General features: G+C 45.6%; 1 protein-coding gene across 11 annotated transcripts in view; it reads right to left on the reverse strand.

Moving 5' to 3' along the window:
* The window catches only part of NALCN (sodium leak channel, non-selective), a 198,226-nt gene that overhangs the window by 26,440 nt on the left and 153,288 nt on the right, over positions 1-18,498 (reverse strand). For all 11 annotated transcript variants that reach the window (XR_014563381.1, XM_083735185.1, XM_083735186.1 and 8 more), the window contains 8 exons: positions 15,702-15,803; positions 15,252-15,321; positions 14,694-14,785; positions 13,361-13,483; positions 11,798-11,854; positions 4,092-4,212; positions 3,869-4,000; positions 673-840 (listed from right to left, as the gene is read on the reverse strand). Coding sequence is in view for 10 of the 11 variants with exons in the window: in XM_083735185.1 (XP_083591311.1) it covers positions 673-840; positions 3,869-4,000; positions 4,092-4,212; positions 11,798-11,854; positions 13,361-13,483; positions 14,694-14,785; positions 15,252-15,321; positions 15,702-15,803 (865 nt within the window). In the remaining variant the exon portion in view is untranslated. The remainder of the gene's footprint in view (positions 1-672; positions 841-3,868; positions 4,001-4,091; positions 4,213-11,797; positions 11,855-13,360; positions 13,484-14,693; positions 14,786-15,251; positions 15,322-15,701; positions 15,804-18,498) is intronic.

Raw genomic sequence — 18,498 nt, forward strand, 5'->3', positions numbered from 1 at the left:
TGCAATACTGATGTGTCCCGAGGAAGGTGGCAGCAAGGTACTTCCTCCTATTCCTCATTCTTTTCCTTCACATATGTATTTTCACATCCTTAACCCCAGTGACATGCCTCTTATTGCATTTAAATGTATTCCTCACTCCATTCAGGTAAATTTCATGACCTACATTTCATGCATGCAGGTAAACCTCTTTGCAATCAGAAACACAATCTTAAGAAGAATCCTGCTTCACACATTGATCAGCTACATGTCTTTGGGAAGCTCACAAGCAGGACATTCTTTTAAGTACACTTAGGTTGTCACAGCATGATAGAATACAAAGGTTTTTTTGAAAGTGTTATGTACACTGCTTAGAAATGCCAGAGATAAAGCGGTATATAAATAGCTTAAATAAAACAAATAGGCAATTTTGATGCATTCTCCCCAGCCTTTAACCAAAACTTTGGAAGGGCCCAATTACAGTATTTTTTATTCCCCCTATTCTACAGAAGAGCTTATAACTAAATAGGTTTGGAGAGAGTTACCCAGTCTAAGAACAGATGGGATTTTAACCTGTTCTTATTAGGAAGTAGTGAAATGCATTGACCATAAATCTATTGAACAGATACTGGCGAATGTAATACATTTGACTTTTAAATCTTTTATCAGAAGATTAACAAAATAAACAGTTCTCACTAGAAAGATTTCCTTGAAGCCGCTGAACAGTTCTCGGACAACCTTTCTCATCTGGGGCACCAGCTTAAATATCCGAAGTGGCCGGAGACACCGTAGCACCATTAAGAGCTGAGCTCCAGACTTCGCAGGGACGTTTTGCGGCATCCAGCAGAGAAATATCAAGCTTACCTTTTGAAAGATGGAAGACGACAAAACATTTCACATACTCATTTGCTAGCTTGCGCAGCTGAGGTTGAAAGTTAGTCTTAAAACCTTTTAAATAAAGTAAAATATCTCACACAGAACACCAGAATAAAATGCGATCCTAAGTATGCCATGAGCATTCCCAGTCTATAGTCCTACTGTGCTGGGGGCTGCCAAACCAGTGTCTGCACCAGCATAACACAGCTGCAGTCTGGTTGGCAAAGCTGGAATCCTAAGATTAACACTACAAACAATAGTTGGCATAGTAATAATGACAGCAAGTCCCACAAATGGAATGTCTTCTCCATAAGATCTGACCTAGCATCAATTTTAATGTGATTTCAGCACCAAGGAAATATCTCAGTATTTGCTAGGACATGTCAGCATTTAAGTAAGTTGCATGATTATAGTCTGTCTGTTCTACATTTTATGATTCTGTTTTATTCGTTTCTTTTTTCAGGTGTGGTTTTTTTGTTATAGTTTATTTCCGTTATTTTATTGTAAGCCACCCATGGACGTTTTACTGAAGGGAAACATAGAAAACTTCAGTTTTTTTAAAAAAATCCCTGAATAAAGACAATGATGCTCACCAATGACACCCTCACATTAGGTACCAATTAACAAAGGGACGTGGGTGGTGTTTTGGTCTAAACCACCGAGCCTCTTGGGCTTCCTGATCAGAAGGTTGGTGGTTTGAATCCCCACGACGGGGTAAGCTCCTGTTGCTCTGTTCCAGCTCCTGCCAACCTAGCAGTTCAAAAGCACGCCAGCGCAAGTAGAGAAATAGGTACCACTGTGGCGGAAAGACAAACGGCGTTTCCATGCGCTCTGGCACTTGTCATGGTGTTCCGTTGTGCCAGAAGCAGTTTAGTCATGCTGGTCACATGACCTGGAAAGCTGACTGTGGACAAACACCAGTTCCCTTGGCCTGAAAAGCAAGATGAGAGCCACACCCTATAGTCACCTTTGACTGGACTTAACCATCCAGGGGTCCTTTACTTTACCTTTACCTACCAACTAACACATGGCCATGATAGAAATGCCATCATGTTACACCAGTATGTGTTCAACACACCAGCATAATAGTGTGCCCTGATGGCAAAAGGTGATTGAGCAGTAATCCTATCACACTGAAGTAAAGGTGCAAGAAAGTCTAAACGCCTATTTGTGTACATTTCCTGACTGGTTAGCCATCTTTACTGCCAGCTTGGGCCTCAACCATATCCCAAATAATGGTCAAAGCCTGCAAACAAAGAAGGGAAGGGGCATTATTCCTCTCTTCTGCTGTAATTATTATCTGGATTTGTTGACCTAGCTTTTGTGAAAAACCTTTCTTTTGAGTAATAACATTTCATCAACACTTTCCATATTAAAATGATATTTTGAGGGGTTGGAAGACATGTAAAGGTAAAGGTAAAGGTAAAGGGACCCCTGACTGTTAGGTCCAGTCACGGATGACTCTGGGGTTGTGGCGCTCATCTCGTAGGGAGTTTCAAAAAGACTTTAATCTCGTTTTCTTGCAAGTGTGACCCATTGAGGTCAACAGAATTTAGTTCCAAGATGTTCAAGAACTGGATATGTGTGTAGTTTTCTTAAAATTATTATTTCATTTGGGATACATTGTTGTTACTTTCTGCGCTCCCAAATAATGGTGCAATGCGGAACAATACATGCTGAACTGAACTTTTCTAAATGTTAGAATTATTTAGAAATGGAGATTGAATGCAGTTTTTCTTCTTCTTCAAACAAAGTAGAAGAGGCGGAGAAGGATTTCTGAGAAAAGACCTCATTTTCTGACTGCAGACACGCAAGGCTTGAATACAAATTGATTGTGACAAATTATATTCATTATATCTGTGACACGTCTAATATCTACAAGATTTAATCAAGCTCACAATGTTTTCACTTAGAAGTCTTGTTCAGATATAGTGCTATTTTTTAAAAAAAAAACCCAGTCTTTTTGGATAATATGAACATTAAGTATTTATCTAATGCCATCTATACATAGTTCAATATTAAATATTTCTTTTATAAAAGAAATTATCATACTTTTCCGTCTATAAGACACCCCCATGTATAAGATGCTCCCTATTTCGGGGGACTGAAATTTCAGAAAATGGGGGGAGATGGCAAAAAGGCGAAAATTGCTTGCCCCCCCCCCACGTCGCTAGATCCGCCTCCCGTTTGTCCCCTTGCCTCTTGCCTGCAGAAGCTGCCAATTGCCCACCCAACTGATGCGGCATCGGCCAATCAACACCACCCATTGACGCAGCAACCAATAATACGCACAACAGCCGCTGACAGCCGCGGCAGCAACCAATCAAACATCCACCCTAGGCACTACCCATGTATGAGACAACCTCCACTTTTTAGCATGATTTTAAAGGAAAATAACCTAGTCTTATACATGAAAAAAGTACGGTACTAAGTGACAAGGACTATGTTGCCATGAGGTAAGATAGATATGTATTCTAAAAGCTATTCTCAAAAGTACATCTTCCCCCATATCATGTACTCATGTGCTGGGATCTGCTTTGGAGGCTCTTCTTCATAATGCCCCTGCCAGCTGAGAAATATGAATGGCAACAAGGGAGATGAATTTCTCTGAGGCGACGTCCTATTTATGGAACTCAGTCCTCTGGGAGGCTTGTCTGGCACCTACATTATCCTTTCAGGCCAAATGCATAAAGCTGAATGCACACAAGTTAAATGTGCATAAGTTGTGAGTCTATCATACTAACAGTGCAACTGAATCACACATTTGCATATGCATTTCTTAAACACTTCCAGGTAAACAGGTCTTTATGTACCTATGTACAACTGAAAGTACTTTGGAGTTTAGATGTAAACTGCAGACAAACAATATATACAAATTGTTTTTAATTTCTAGTGTGGATTCTCATTCTTATTAGATGAAATTATTTCCCCATAGTTTGCTGGTTTTTTATTTAATCATGACTAGCACAGAATATCAGGCACACTGGTGAAAAATGCCTGAAGAACAAATACTTACAAGATATATAAATATATCCATGACACCCCCAAAGTCTCTTATGACTGCCGTTGGAGTAAAAAACAAGCCATCAGCCATAATCTTCAAATTAAGTTCAATGCTCATGAATATTACAAAAACATATTCAGCGATCTGAGAAGCAAAGGGAAAACCAAATATTAATTTCCCCTGAACTTGAAAACAATGGGTTCTTTTGTACAACAAATTACTTCCATATAATTACCTGAAGTGTTGGTGCATGCATCACTCTTCGAAAAGGAGATTCGAACATCATTGAAATGCAAGAGCATATAGTGACAATGATCATTACCCAGTCCAGATACGTAACCAATCCCAGCAAATCACTGCAGAATAAAATGAAGCATTCAGAAGGAGTTTCCAATATTAATGGCAAATATCTATTCAACATATGGCATGGATGAGAAAGCGTGTTCTCACTAAAAGGAGAGCACGGGTTGCGGATGGGGCTATACAAGGCACCCCATGATTGCTAGGCAAGTTAAAGCCAGGGCTTGTTTAGATGGGAGGATCTGGTTATCTGGGGAAAGTTGATGTTGCAAACTTAGGGGTGGGGTCAGTGGCTATTTAAGCAAGGTCCACAGCTTTCTCTTTCTCTTTTGCTGTGGACATCGGATCTCATCGGATCTCTGAGTGACTACAGCAGAAGTTTGGGTCGTATACCTTTTCCCTTTGTTTTTCTTCCTCCATTTTCTCCTCTTTCTTTAATTTGTTGCTGAAAGATCCTTCCCCACTTTATTTAATTTTCCTGTTTGTTTTAATTCCCTTTAATTTAGTCGGGGGGGGGTGCTCGGCCTGGGCCCAGGGGCCGTGTGGGGAGGGCTTCCCTCAATTCCCCTGCCCTCTTGCAGGGTCGATCCCCAGTCAAGGGAACATTTCTTCTCAGTTTGTCCTTGCTTCTCCCTTCCCCACAGGCTTCTGTTGGTGCCGGAGTAGGCCTCCTGGGCGGCTTTCGCGCGATCCCCCCCCCCCGCCGCCTGGGCCTGCAGGTGCCGGGGGCCTCCCTGCGATTTGGCGCTCCCTGGGCCTCCGGAGGCTCCGGAGAGGCCTGCATCGGCCTCCGAAGGCAAGCGGGGCCCCGATTCCCCGTGAGAGCCGGGGGTGCGCGCTTTGTGGGGGGGTGGGCGCGCTCGCGCCGCGACGTGCCGCGGCCTGTGTTTTCGGGCCTTTTTTCCTCCCCCCTCCCCCCCCCGCGAAAACGCTATTCAGGGCCTTTGCTTCCCTGCGGCTGGCTGCCTGGCTAGGGGTGGCTTACCTTGCCCTGTAGCAGGCCCTGGGAGGCCGGCCTGGTGTTGCTGGGGGGCTGGGTGCCGCTGGTTGTCCCCAGAGGTGCATTGATTTGAGCGGAGAGCTGTGAGGCCTCCATTTTGCAGCCTCATTAGGCGGGAGCGCCATTTTGATTCCTCTCGGCCACGTGGCGGCCTCTAGCGTTCAGGCCTAGTAATTGCAGGGCCTGGTGGTTGCTTTATCCTAGGCTGAGTATAATTGGTACTACTGCGACCTCTTGTGGCAGTTGATATGTTTGCAGGCAATTAATTTCTTCAATTGCACGCAGCCTGGACGGCTAGTGTAGGTGTGTGTGCTGGTAAAGAGCACAAGGTTGTGGTTTGTTTCCGTATTGGACAGCTTCTGATTTGGTGGCTGGTGCTCTTCCCAGCTGCTCCTGGGTTACCGATCTGTTGCATAATCTGTAAGCAAGGGGTTGCCTCCTGTCTACTGGTGCATCATTTTATAGTCTAGGTCTTAGTTTTAATTAACTATTTAATTCATTCTGCTTCATTTTCTTGCAGATTCTAGCGTCTTAAAGAACTTAGTTGGTTTTTTTTTTTTTTTTTCCTACTTAATTTTATTTTCTTTTCTTTTCTCACCAGTAGTAGGAATGGCTCCTAAGAAGGCAGCAGGAAGGCCTGTTCCAGCCCGCTCCTCGAAGCGGCCTATAAAAGGCCCATCCCAGGCCTTGCGATCTCCGCAGCCTGGTCAGTCCTTGAAACGCATCCAGGCTATGGTTTCAAGTTTGTCTGGCGACCCGGTGACACTGGCAAGGGTAGAGGCGGAGATGGATGGCCTGCTACACCGTTGCTCGACCCCGTCAACGTCATCAGCATTCCCGCCTCCCCCGGTGGATGTTTCCTCTCCTGCATCATCATCTAGTGAAGAAGGGGAGCCACTGTTAGCCGGAGTTGGCTTACCTGATGCTCCGCAGGTCCAACCTTCGGTGCTGCCTGTATCGCAGGATGCAGTGCCTAGGGGCCGTGGTCGTGCCAGGGTCGGCGCCAGAAGAAGCGCATCGACCCGGGGCCGCGCTGTACGGGGCTCACCTGTACGGCCCCCAGCGCTGGGGCATTCTAATCCAGTTCATTCACAAGTTGTCTCTGTTCAGTCAGCCCCAGGTGCAGTGCAACAGGGTGAAGCGTCAGATTCTTCGATTGAAGACAGTCTTCCTCTTCCTCCAAGGTCCTCTTCCGGTGGGCATCGTCGCCGAAAAAGGGGCTCCAGGAGGCACTCTAAGAAGAGACGGAGGGACACATCGTCCTCCACTTCAGGTACTTCCTCCATCAGCTCTAGCAGTGATGAGGGGGCCCCCCTTAAGCTTTACTGGGGCTACGGGGAGTCGTCGGGGCTGCCAAAGTGGGTTTGGGAGCGTAGGGCAAATTCTCATAGGGCCAGGTATGGCGCCGTACAGGAGTGTCGAGAAGGGGTCCTGGTGCCTGACGTAAGAGTCTCCACCAATTCTGCTAGGGATATTATTCCTGGTGCCCACTTGTCTTCCAAATTGCGGTCTAGGATTCTGGATGGCCGCTACGTGGATATTTTCAGCTTGGCTCCTCCGCTTGATGGTCGGGAGCCGCTGGACAAGGGCCTTTCCGTTCCCAAAAGACGGACAATTGTAGCAAAGGCTGACAGGACTTTTGAACGTTGGATGGATAGTTTCCAGGTTTTTGCTGGTGTGATTTCTGCAGCGTATCCCAAGAGGTCTCTGCACCTCTGGGTTTATCTGTCTATTGTCCGTTCAGCTTTTACGATGGCTGGCGAGACTGCTGCATTATCATATGACCAGAACTTTAGGCGTAGGGCGGCCAAGATACCGACGGCCCGCTGGGACAGGAAGGACTTGGATGTGTGGACCACTTATGTGGCACCACGTATTGAGAAGAAGGCTTCTGAGTTGCAAAAATTCAAGCCTGCCACCCAAAAAGTTGGGCGCAAGTGGTTCTGCTGGGACTTTAATAAGGGCATTTGCCAACGTCAAGCCTGTAAATTCGCACACCTTTGTGACAAATGCTCTGGGAGCCACTCGGCTTCTGCTTGCTCCGCGGCCAGGCGGCCCTTTCGCAGGGGAGGGGGCTCCCAGCAGCCCCCCAAGGTCCCTGCCCAGCCTCCTGTTCCCGGAGCAGGAAAGTGATATCTTTTCTTTGGCCTATACTCCGGTTCGGCTACAGCCGTTACTGGCGTTACTGGAATCTTACCCAGACAGAGAGTCAGCGTCGTATTTGAGTAATGGTTTTTCGCTGGGATTTAGGATCCCAGTGGTCGTGGCCCCTGTAGCCCAGAATCCTAGGAACCAGAAATCCGTTAAGGACATGCCTGGTGTGGCGCGTAAGAAAATTGAAAAGGAGCTGGCTTTACGTCGTATGGCTGGTCCTTTCGCCACCCCCCCCTTTCCTAATTTGCACATTTCACCCTTGGGAATAGTTCCCAAGAAGGCCCCGGGGGAGTTTCGCCTAATTCATAACCTCTCTCATCCTAATGGTACGTCGGTTAACGACGTAATTCCCCCGGAGCTCTGTTCGGTGAAGTATGCCTCTCTTGATCATGCGATCAAGATGATAAGGAAGTTTGGGCCTGGTGCCCTATTGGCCAAGTGCGACATTGAGTCGGCTTTTCGTTTGTTGCCAATTCATCCTGAGGATTTCTGGCTGCTGGGTTTTCAGTTTGACGGGGGATTCTATTTTGATAAGGCTATGCCCATGGGCTGCTCGGTAGCTTGTGCGGCTTTTGAGTGTTTCAGCTCATTCCTGGAATGGGCCTTGCGCGACAGAACCGGTTTGGGCGGGGTTACGCATTATTTGGATGACTTTTTACTGGCCTCCGCGAGGGACACGGGGAATTGCGTGGTTCTGCTGCGTGCCTTTGCGTCCCTGGCTGAAGACCTGGGGGTTCCATTAGCGGCAGAGAAAACTGAGGGTCCCACTACGCAACTTACCTATTTGGGTATCTTGTTGGATACCGTGGCCCAAACCTCTAGTTTGCCGCCAGATAAGTTAGTTGCTTTAAGGAAGGTCATTGAAGAACTGCTCCCATTGAGGAAGGTTACCTTGCGACAGCTTCAGTCGTTGCTAGGTCATTTAAACTTTGCTTGCAGGGTGGTGGCGCCGGGGCGCCCGTTCTGCTCTCGCCTGGCCAAACTTACCTCGGGGCTGCAGGCACCGCATCATAGGGTTCGTTTGTCCGCCCAAGTGCAAGCCGACCTCCGTGTGTGGCTGGAATTCCTGGAAGAATTTAATGGCGTATCACTGTGGCAGGACACTTTGAACCTCCACAATGATTTTCAAGTGCATTCGGACGCGGCAGGGTCACTGGGGTTTGGTTTGTTTTGGGACGGCAGGTGGTGTGCTGAACCTTGGCCCCAGGCTTGGTGTGGGGAAGCGATAACTCGAGACCTGACATTTCTTGAGTTTTTCCCCACAGTTGTTGCGGTACACTTGTGGGTCGAGCATTTTAAGGACCATCGGGTTTGTTTTTGGTCCGATAACCAGGCAGTAGTGACTGTTTTAGCTAAGCAGTCATCCCGGTCGTCTAGGGTTTCGGCCTTGCTTCGGGTGTTTGTTTTGCACTGTCTGCGTTTTAATATTGTATTTTCTGCTCGCTTCGTTCCGGGTATTTCTAACGAGATTGCTGATGCTCTGTCCCGTTTTCAGATGGAACGATTCAGGTCATTGGCGCCAGAGGCTCGAGACCGTCCGGAGATTTTCCCGGATCATCTCTGGAACCTTGGCAACACTTAGTTTCACAGGGAGTAGCAGCATCAGTCGCCCCTTCCACGCTAAGGTCCTATAAGAAGGCCTGGGCTGATTTTCTGTCCTTTAATGGCCAATCGGCGGGGGCGGTCATCACCCCTCATTCTACTGCCCAGGTGCTTAAGTATCTGGCACATTTGTTCCAGATGCGCCGGGCGGCTAGGACCCTGCGACTTCACTCGGCAGCAATTTCTTTCTTTAGCAGGGCCACTTTTGACAAGGACCCATGTAGGAAGTTTGTGGTGCGCCGGGCATTGGAGGGATGGGGACGGCTCACCCCATCGAGGACTGTTCCCAGAAGTCCCATCACTTTTGAGTTGCTGATACAGATGCGCAGTAAACTGCGGAGCATCTGTTGGCCCAAGTTTGAGGCCCGTCTATTTTCAGCAGCCTTTTCCTTGGCATTCTTTGGGGCACTGAGGGTAGGCGAGGTGGTCCTGGAGCAAAAACGGGATGGAGGTTCCAGGGGTTTGCTGTTGCAGGACGTGAGCATGTCACAGTCGGACCTGAGGGTGCATATCAGGAATTCGAAGACCGACCAGGTGGGTAGGGGAGCCGTCATTCGGCTCTCGGCAACGGGAGAGAAGGGTCCTTGCCCCGTAAAGGATCTTAAGAGATACTTGTCCTTGCGGCCGGCAGGCGAGGGGCCTTTGTTTATTCATGAAAATGGGCACCCTTTAGTCCGGCATCAGTTCACTAAGGTGATGCGCAAGGTGGTAGTGGCCTGCGGCCGCAAAGCATCGGAATTTGCTCCTCACTCCTTCCGTATTGGTGCCGCAACGACAGCTGCCCATTGGGGTTTGTCTGCAAGGAGGATAAAGGACCTGGGTCGTTGGAGATCGGATGCATTCAAAGTATATGTGAGGAAATAATGGTGGTGTGTGTACTGACATTTTTGTGTTTTAACCCTAGGTCTGGCCGCTATCCGTATTTGGATAGTGGGACACAGCATTGTGCACTGGGCCGCTGTCAGAGCTCGTCAATCTGGTCTGGGAGCTGGCTTGGGCCTTCCGCAGCACGTGCAGGTGTCCTGGATTTCCAGACGAGGGATGCAGTGGAGAGAATTATTGCCTCTCATGCACAGACGGGTCCTCCACGCTGGCCCCCCTACAGCGATAGTGGTGCAGCTGGGGGAGAATGATATGGTTTCCTCTTCCTGCTTTGGGCTGCGTGCTGCCATATTACTGGACTTGAGGGATTTGGCGGCCTTGGTGCCTTCAACCACACTAATTTGGTCGCAGCTGCTGAAACGCCGCATTTGGAGGGGTAGCCCTTGCCCGGCGGCCACCGAAAGAGTTAGGAAGCGGATTAATTCCGCGGCAAGCAAATTGGTGGTTGGTTTGGGCGGATTTGTGATTCCTCACCCTCTGATTTCGTTCAAGGCCTCTGAATTATTCAGGGATGATGGGGTGCATCTTTCCCCGTTGGGGAATGATGTCTGGTTGGATGCAGTGGTGTCCAAGTTGAGGGTGTGGTTTAGTCTGTGAGTGGTTGGCGGCGAGCGTAAAGGGCTCGGGTGGCGGTTAGGCATTGGTTAAAATTGGTTGGTGGAGGGGTATGGATAGGCTGGGCCTGCCCCTCCAATGCTGCACGGGTATTCCGTTAAAGGAATTCTGGAACTTACCATCCCCTTCGTCCAAACCCTTGGTGCAGGGTGCGGGCCGTGTAAGTTCCAAGGAGCATGCGGGGATTAGCTGAGGGTCTGTTTCGCAGCTCCAGTTGACCCTGATCTTGCTCTTCCGCACTGACTACGGAGTCAGGGCTGTCCCCAAGGCGGGGAGGACAGATAGTCTAACCAATGCCTAAGCAACCACTCACAATTTGTATTGATAATAAAGTTGTGGCCAAAATTATGCCAAAAACCTTAAACAAAAATAATGTGTGAAGTTTGAGTTATTGGGTTTGGGGTGTCTTGGGGACCTCAGCACGCAAAGCGTGTTCTCACTAAAAGGAGAGCACGGGTTGCGGATGGGGCTATACAAGGCACCCCATGATTGCTAGGCAAGTTAAAGCCAGGGCTTGTTTAGATGGGAGGATCTGGTTATCTGGGGAAAGTTGATGTTGCAAACTTAGGGGTGGGGTCAGTGGCTATTTAAGCAAGGTCCACAGCTTTCTCTTTCTCTTTTGCTGTGGACATCGGATCTCCCGCCCGCCCTCCCTTGTTGGGCTTCGCTTGACCTTGCTATGCCTGTCATGGGGTCGTTCGCCTTGGTGCGGGGGCCCAGTAGGAATTTACCTCTTGGCTGATTAGTGTGTGCCAATTGGGTTTTGCCTACTGCGTAGCAAATCGTCACAACTTGTAAGGTTGGCGGTTAGGCATTGGTTAAAATTGGTTGGTGGAGGGGTATGGATAGGCTGGGCCTGCCCCTCCAATGCTGCACGGGTATTCCGTTAAAGGAATTCTGGAACTTACCATCCCCTTCGTCCAAACCCTTGGTGCAGGGTGCGGGCCGTGTAAGTTCCAAGGAGCATGCGGGGATTAGCTGAGGGTCTGTTTCGCAGCTCCAGTTGACCCTGATCTTGCTCTTCCGCACTGACTACGGAGTCAGGGCTGTCCCCAAGGCGGGGAGGACAGATAGTCTAACCAATGCCTAAGCAACCACTCACAATTTGTATTGATAATAAAGTTGTGGCCAAAATTATGCCAAAAACCTTAAACAAAAATAATGTGTGAAGTTTGAGTTATTGGGTTTGGGGTGTCTTGGGGACCTCAGCACGCAAAGGTAAATGAAGAACAACTACTACAATTTTAACATTTTACAAAATCATTACAGTGACATATTAACAAACAGATATTTTCTAGAAAAAAATTAAGTTTAGAAATCATGCACACAGATATAGCAAATGTAACTGGACAAGTAGTAACATTTGTTTTTGTTTTTGCTATGCTTACTAAAGTTGATGATATTTGGTATTTTTCACTGCTCCAGTAACAGGGTCTGTTTTAGAGCTGTAACAGAGGAAAGATGTCTTCAGAATTTGCAGTTCAAGCTCTAAGAAGCCATGTAATTATGACACACATACGTCAGAAAACAGATTCCTGGAATTGTGTTTGAATTTAAAGCTTACTTAAGGTCATTTTGAATCAAGTTAGTACTTAAGTTATTTCATCTATGGCATGCCAGGACTAAGAAAAAGTTCTTAGAAGTTCTTAATTCAATTACAGAAAGCTAACAGAAATCAGTATTAGTTTAGATCTTGGTTTAGTTTTGAGACAAGATGACAAAGGGATTGATGGATGTGATAGAATTTTAAAAAATTAAGAATGAAGGGATTCCCCCCTCCCCCGTAACACAGTCATCACGCAATGAAGCGGATTGATAGGAGGTCCTTGTCTGATAAAAATACCTCTTATGTGTGGCTGTATTCACACATATTAGCCACAACTTACAGTGCATATGCCAGTTATACCTGCTTTGCTTCTCCCTGTTAGAGCTGAAGAGAAATAAATCATGATCCCTGGCTTAGCATTTCATCCAAGCTAGGAATAGGCACTTCAAGTCAAACTGTTAAGTTGTGGGTGAACATATCAGACAACACAGCAATTCTTCAAACAGCTCTTATTTATTCACAGGCCAGAACAGACCTGAACTGAAGGGTTCAGCCAGCCTGCTTATATAGAGCTTCAGTGCAACGTAACTGTAACAACTTTCTGTAACTATCCAATCAATGAATGCCACTTTCGATCCCTTATTTGCATATGTGGACCTGAACTATCTACAGTATCCCCCTGCTGGCCCAGGGTGAGAACTTCAGTACATAACACAAACTGCACAATAAGTCAAACATGGTTTGTTTCCTTCATGTGCTAACAAGGCAGCAGAAAGCACCCCTGGCAGTCAGATAACTATGGTTTACTGTTACATGCAAACTGAACCAATATGGAACACATATGGAACTGTTTTATTGCAGTCATGGCAATAGCCACTTTCTTAGCTGCATTTAAAAAACTATTACACTCATTCATGGAGCCTAGGCCTATTGATGGCTATTGGCTGTAATATCTAACTGGAACCTATATGCTCAGAAGCAACATGCCTCTGAATATCAGATGCCAGATTGCTGCAAATGAAGTAATTGCTGGGAACTTTAAGAAGTCTAGGCCCAGGTCTAGTGCTATCTTATGTACGCATGCCCCAACAGTACCACGGTGAGCTTCCATGCCCACACCATAGGCTTGCACTAACCATGTGCTGTGGTACCACAGTAAGGGCCTCTATTGCCATGAAATGGCAGTGGAAGAATTTGCAATGGGATGCCGCTGTGCTGTGTGGTGACTGCTTGCAGGTGTTATAGCATGGTTTTAAAGATGTCACCATGAGGAAGTGGCTGGAATGAGGATAAACAAATAAAAAGTTACTCAGACGAACCCTATTACTTGATGTATGAGCTTGTGAAGTAAAACACAGAGCCAAAGCGGAAACACAAAGCTGCCACAAAAAACTCAGATACGTACGCGTTGAAGCGAGCTCGCACAACCACTCTGCAGAAATTTCTGAATCTGTGTTCACGGCCAACGATGAACAGAGGCTTGTCAAAATAGGGGTGATTCTCTCGTAACTCTTCTTCCTGGACTTTCCTTTCAAGAATGGGGGGGGAAAGGGGACTTGTAAGATATTCAATCACAGGCAAAGAAGCCAGCAGGAAGGCATATAAAGCATATATTTTGTTAGCTTATAGCAACAAGACCATTGTGGTGCAGTAGAGAGAGGGTTGACTGTGAGCCTTAGAAACCTTCTGCTCATCTGTGGCAACCACAGGATGGCTTTGGGCAAGTCCTTATCTCTCAGCCCTAACTGGCTGTGATCAGGAAAGTACCGGTATATACTCTCTACAAGTGTATATCAAAACCGCAGATGGCAAGAATCTTCTTTAAAAAGGACATTCGTCCCTTTTTCACACATTAGAGGAATATATCTAATGCCAGCTGTGACTGTTGGGTGCATCATCTAAAAGCATTCTTCTTGTTTCTGAAATACTGCTTTTGGCTCTAAGCAAATCTGTTAATCAACTGGTAGAATAATCCAAATATCCGATCTGTCATGCAAAAGTCTCAATGGGGTGAATATGTCCTTCCACCCATCCCTGTTCAGCTCTGCCAAATGCCAGCATGGTGGGGGTGGGGGAAGCACCAATGAACGGTGTTAAGTTGTGGGTTGACATAGCAGACGACACAGCGATTTCTCCAAAGCAGCTCTTTATTTTGTAAGCTGGAACAGAACAAAGCTGAGGAACTCAGTCAGCCTGCTTATATAGAGTTCCAGAACAATGTAACTGTTGCCATTTTCTAAAACTATCCAATCACTGAATGTCACTTTTCGATCCTTCATTTGCATAACTATCTACAGTATCCCCCTGCTGGCCCAGGGTGAGAACTTCAGTACATAACAAACAGCAACCTAATGCACCTGCTTAAAAGGTAGGTATGCAGATGTTATGGCTGAAATGGGGTGTTTCAAGGGTGGGGCTGGGCCAGCACAAGAGCCAGTGGATCCTTTGCCAAATCTGCTGCCGCTATGAGCTGGAAACGAGCCCAAAACTGGCTTCTTCGCCTCACCAGCTTGGGAGCTGGTGTAATGAAGGGGCATTTCACTTCTCCTTCTGCCTTCTGGCCTGGCTGGTGCAAGTGCCCCTGGCTGTGTCCCTCTATCAGGCCTCACCACTACCAGCCAGAGGTTAGGATTATGACCTCAACCACTCAGATTATTAATTTATGAAGAAACTGGGGTACAGTCCCGGTAAATATATTCCATTTAAGAAAGTGGTAGAAATTTTAATTCCCTAAATACCTTTTCATTTCTGCCTGTTCCTTCTTTTCTTGGATCATTTTTATCTCGCTGTCTTCTCTCTGTGCATTTCTGTACCTCACTGTATTAGAATGCTAGAAGAAGAAGCATTTAAAAAAAACAAAACAGTTTTGTATTTTACCACACAAGAACAAAGCAAGGCAATGCGGGTAACTGCATGTAGCTTATATTTTATTTTCAAAAACTATGGTACAATGAGAAGAGTTTCTTACTTTGTTTTTGAGAAAATTCACAACTTGATTAGTAATTATGTAGATTCTCCACTATTATACATATTAACCAGAGCTTGTCCAGCCAAAATGAAGCATCTTTACATCCCATTGATTTCAATGGAAGTGGTAGGCATAAACCTCTACCATACATATCAATGGGACTTGCAAGTGCTAGGCTTTATCAGTTCACAAATTAATGCACTAAAAAGGAACACTAATATTACAGTGTTACAAAATCGTTATCGTAGAATTTGTGATCTGTTATGACAATTGTTTTTCTCCAAGATATTTTAAATTCCACTCCATTCTTAATTTTATTTTGACTTACATCTTGCGTTAGAGTTTCAAGCGATTTTCCTCTGCTGATTCGCTGACTGTTGGAGCCATGTCTTAGTGACCTGAAAAAAATAACACTCTTTTGGGTGACAGATAACTGAGATCAAGTGCCGATCTTTACGTGATTACTATTATAGTGCATCAAGACAGAGTCCCTTCAAATCAATTTTTCTTTGGTTGCATCAAAAGCTTGTAAAATTTCAGCCTAGTCTAATCTACTATCAGCTACATTTTTCTCTTGATTTTTAAAATGGATGATCTGAATATCACGGAAGCTAACTACATTTGAAATAAAAAGCATTTTCTCCCCTTTGTACGTCACACTGATTTATCATTGTTATTGTCAAAGAAATATGGAGATTAGTTATTTATGGAGCTTGGTTTTCATTTTCATCTGTCTGATATAATCCACCATATTGTAAAATGCTACAACGGTATTTACCTGCGTTCTTGACGTATATGATGCTGGACACTAAGAATTGATCTTTCTTTCGCAGGCTGCCCCTCAAAGGATCCACTCAGCATGCGCTGGCGTGTACAGGCCCTAGGGAAATGAGCAGCACTATGGTAGGTAAAAATAAAATTGTACGGCAACTAAACAACTAAGTAGTTTTTTTTTTAAGGACACAATTCACAGCCCTGCAAGAGGAGATTGGCAAAAAAACACAAAACCCTCAAAACATTCCTCTTCCACTCCTTTCTCTTTCTCAGCCATACATGCACAAGCCATTACTCAGAACAAGAAGTCGTATAATATAGTTGTCATCTGCCCCTATCCTGACGCTTTGGCCTAAAAGCTCTTCCTGCTTCAGCCAGGGCTACAGGACCAGAGGGACAGAGAAATGCCTATTAGACAGGAGAACACCAGCCTCCCAGTTTGATAAATGGCTTCATGGAGAGGTTGCCATGGAATCTGGTCTCAGTCCCCTCCTATGTTCATGTCCGGAATTTGTTTTTCTTCATTTTCAATATGGATAACTTAAATATTTCAGAGATACCTCATGTTGGAACTCTTTATCTAATCAACTCCTAAACGGTGTGCTTTCATCAGAGTGTTTAATACAGAACAATTACATGACCTCTTGTTCTCTCCTTGCCTTTCCATCCATCTCTCCTTGTTTCAACTTGCTCACTCCCTGATTCCCCTTCAAACTCTGGTGCTATTGCTTGTTTTACTTCTGAACTCCATACGTATTGTTACAAGTGTTAGCTTTTGTTAAAATACTTAATTTTCAAAGAATTATTTTCTATTAAGGAAACACTTTTGACTGAAGTCCCCCCCCCAAATATTTTTGTAAGCAGAAAAGTGGTTTAGTGAGATTGTATTGTTAGAATCACTAGAAGACTAGTAATACAGTGTAGTTTAAGGCAGGAATCCTACCCCTCTGAACTCAGTGGCTCCTATTTCTGAGTAGGTGTATCTTTGATAAGTCTTTAGCTATCTGTGAGCTGCCACGAGTCCCAGGTGGTATTTAAATAAATTAAAGAATAAAATAATAATCCTTTTGGCATCCATCTGTTTCGGGAGACAATGGAGAAATGGACCTTTGGGGATGAAGTCAAATTGTTGGAAGGTTGCAGAGCCTGCTGTGGTTGTAGAGACAGATATGGGAAAGACATGTTTAGGAACAGCTGGAGCAGATGAAGGTGTCTTGTTGTGCTGCTGCAGATGTACCATGGTATTTCTTCTCTCTGCGCTCCTCCCAGCGGTCATTCCTCTTCTTGTCACTTGTACAGATGCACAATCTAACTGCCAATCTCCCTGCACTGGATTCCCACACCGTGGGTTTGATGTTGCCAGCCTTTATGTCACTTTTGCAGACATCTTTGTAACACAGAGTTGGTCTGCCAATGGGCCTGATGCCTGAAGCCAGCTCCCCTTGGGGATCCTGCCATCTTCCATTCTGTGGACATCACCAAGCCAGCGTAGGTGTCACTGAGATAGGAGTGTGAACGTGCTGGGAATGTGAGAGCTTGGGAGAGCACAACTTTGTTTGAGACTCTGTTTTGTTTTGTCGTGTGATGCTCCAAATCTTCCTGACATGTGGAAGGCGTTGCCCATGACTCACTTCCATAAAGCAGTGTGTTCAATACACAAGCCTGGTAGACCTTCATCTTGGCACTGAACGTTAGCATCACATTCTCCCATACCCTTTCAGAGAGGTGAGCTATTGCTGTAGCTGCCTTGCCAATACACCGGTCCAGCTCAGCGTCGAAGGAGAAGTTGCTGGTTATGGTGGAACACAGGTAGACAAAGTCATCTACCACCTCAAGAGTGTGGTCACCAATGCTGATGTGTGGAGTGCTGATGATGTCCTGACCCAGGATGTTGGTCTTTGTCAGGTTGGTGGTAAGGCCGAACTCCCCGCAGGCTTGGGCAAAATGGCTGATGAGTCTTTGTAGAGCTTCTGCAGAGTGTACTGTCAAGGCTGCATCAATTGCAAACAACATCTCTCAGATAAGGACCTGCCACACTTTTGTCTTGGTGTGGAGATGTGCCTGTTTGAGCAGAACCCCATCGCTCCTTGAATAGAAGTACACACTGTCTTCAGCTGAAGGCATATGAGAGCAACAGGGAGAAGGATATGCCAAATATAGTTGGGGCAAGAACACAGCCCTGTTTCACACTGCTCTTTATAGAGAAAGTGTCCAAGGATGAGCTATCATACTAGATGGTGCCACACATGTTGTCAAGGAAGGACACAATCATCTTGTGAAGCTTAACTGGGTATAGAAGCATTGTAGTACATGGTTTTTCATTGTAATGCACTTAATGCATTGGATTTCTGAGTAACATTCTCTTATCTTTGACACAGTGAAACTATCTGGCTATAAGCTTGTCTGTTAAATATTTTCAAAGATATATTATCCCTTGGCTGTTAACATCCCGGCGAGCAGAAAAGGTCATTCAATTTTGAAGAATATTTATAGGACCAGCTGAGCAGCTGTTTCAAATACCAACAGACTGCCAAAACTGAATATATAATTCCAGCAAGGCAATAATGTTGTTTCCCAAACGTCATTGCAGACAGAACATAGGTGCTTCTATTTATTTTTTTTAAAATCAGGTAATAACTGAAAACAGAACTTGTGTGTAAGATGTGCAGTTCATGTTGAGCACAGTAAAAATGTTAAGAGGAGCGTTGTCTAGAACATATTGTGGCTTCTATGTATAGTGACAAATAAATGAACAGGCACTTTATCTTTTACCTCTCTAATAGCTAGAAACTGTTACAGAA

Source organism: Podarcis gaigeae, assembly GCF_964106915.1.
Source record: "Podarcis gaigeae genome assembly, chromosome: 4".
Taxonomy (NCBI): domain Eukaryota; kingdom Metazoa; phylum Chordata; class Lepidosauria; order Squamata; family Lacertidae; genus Podarcis; species Podarcis gaigeae.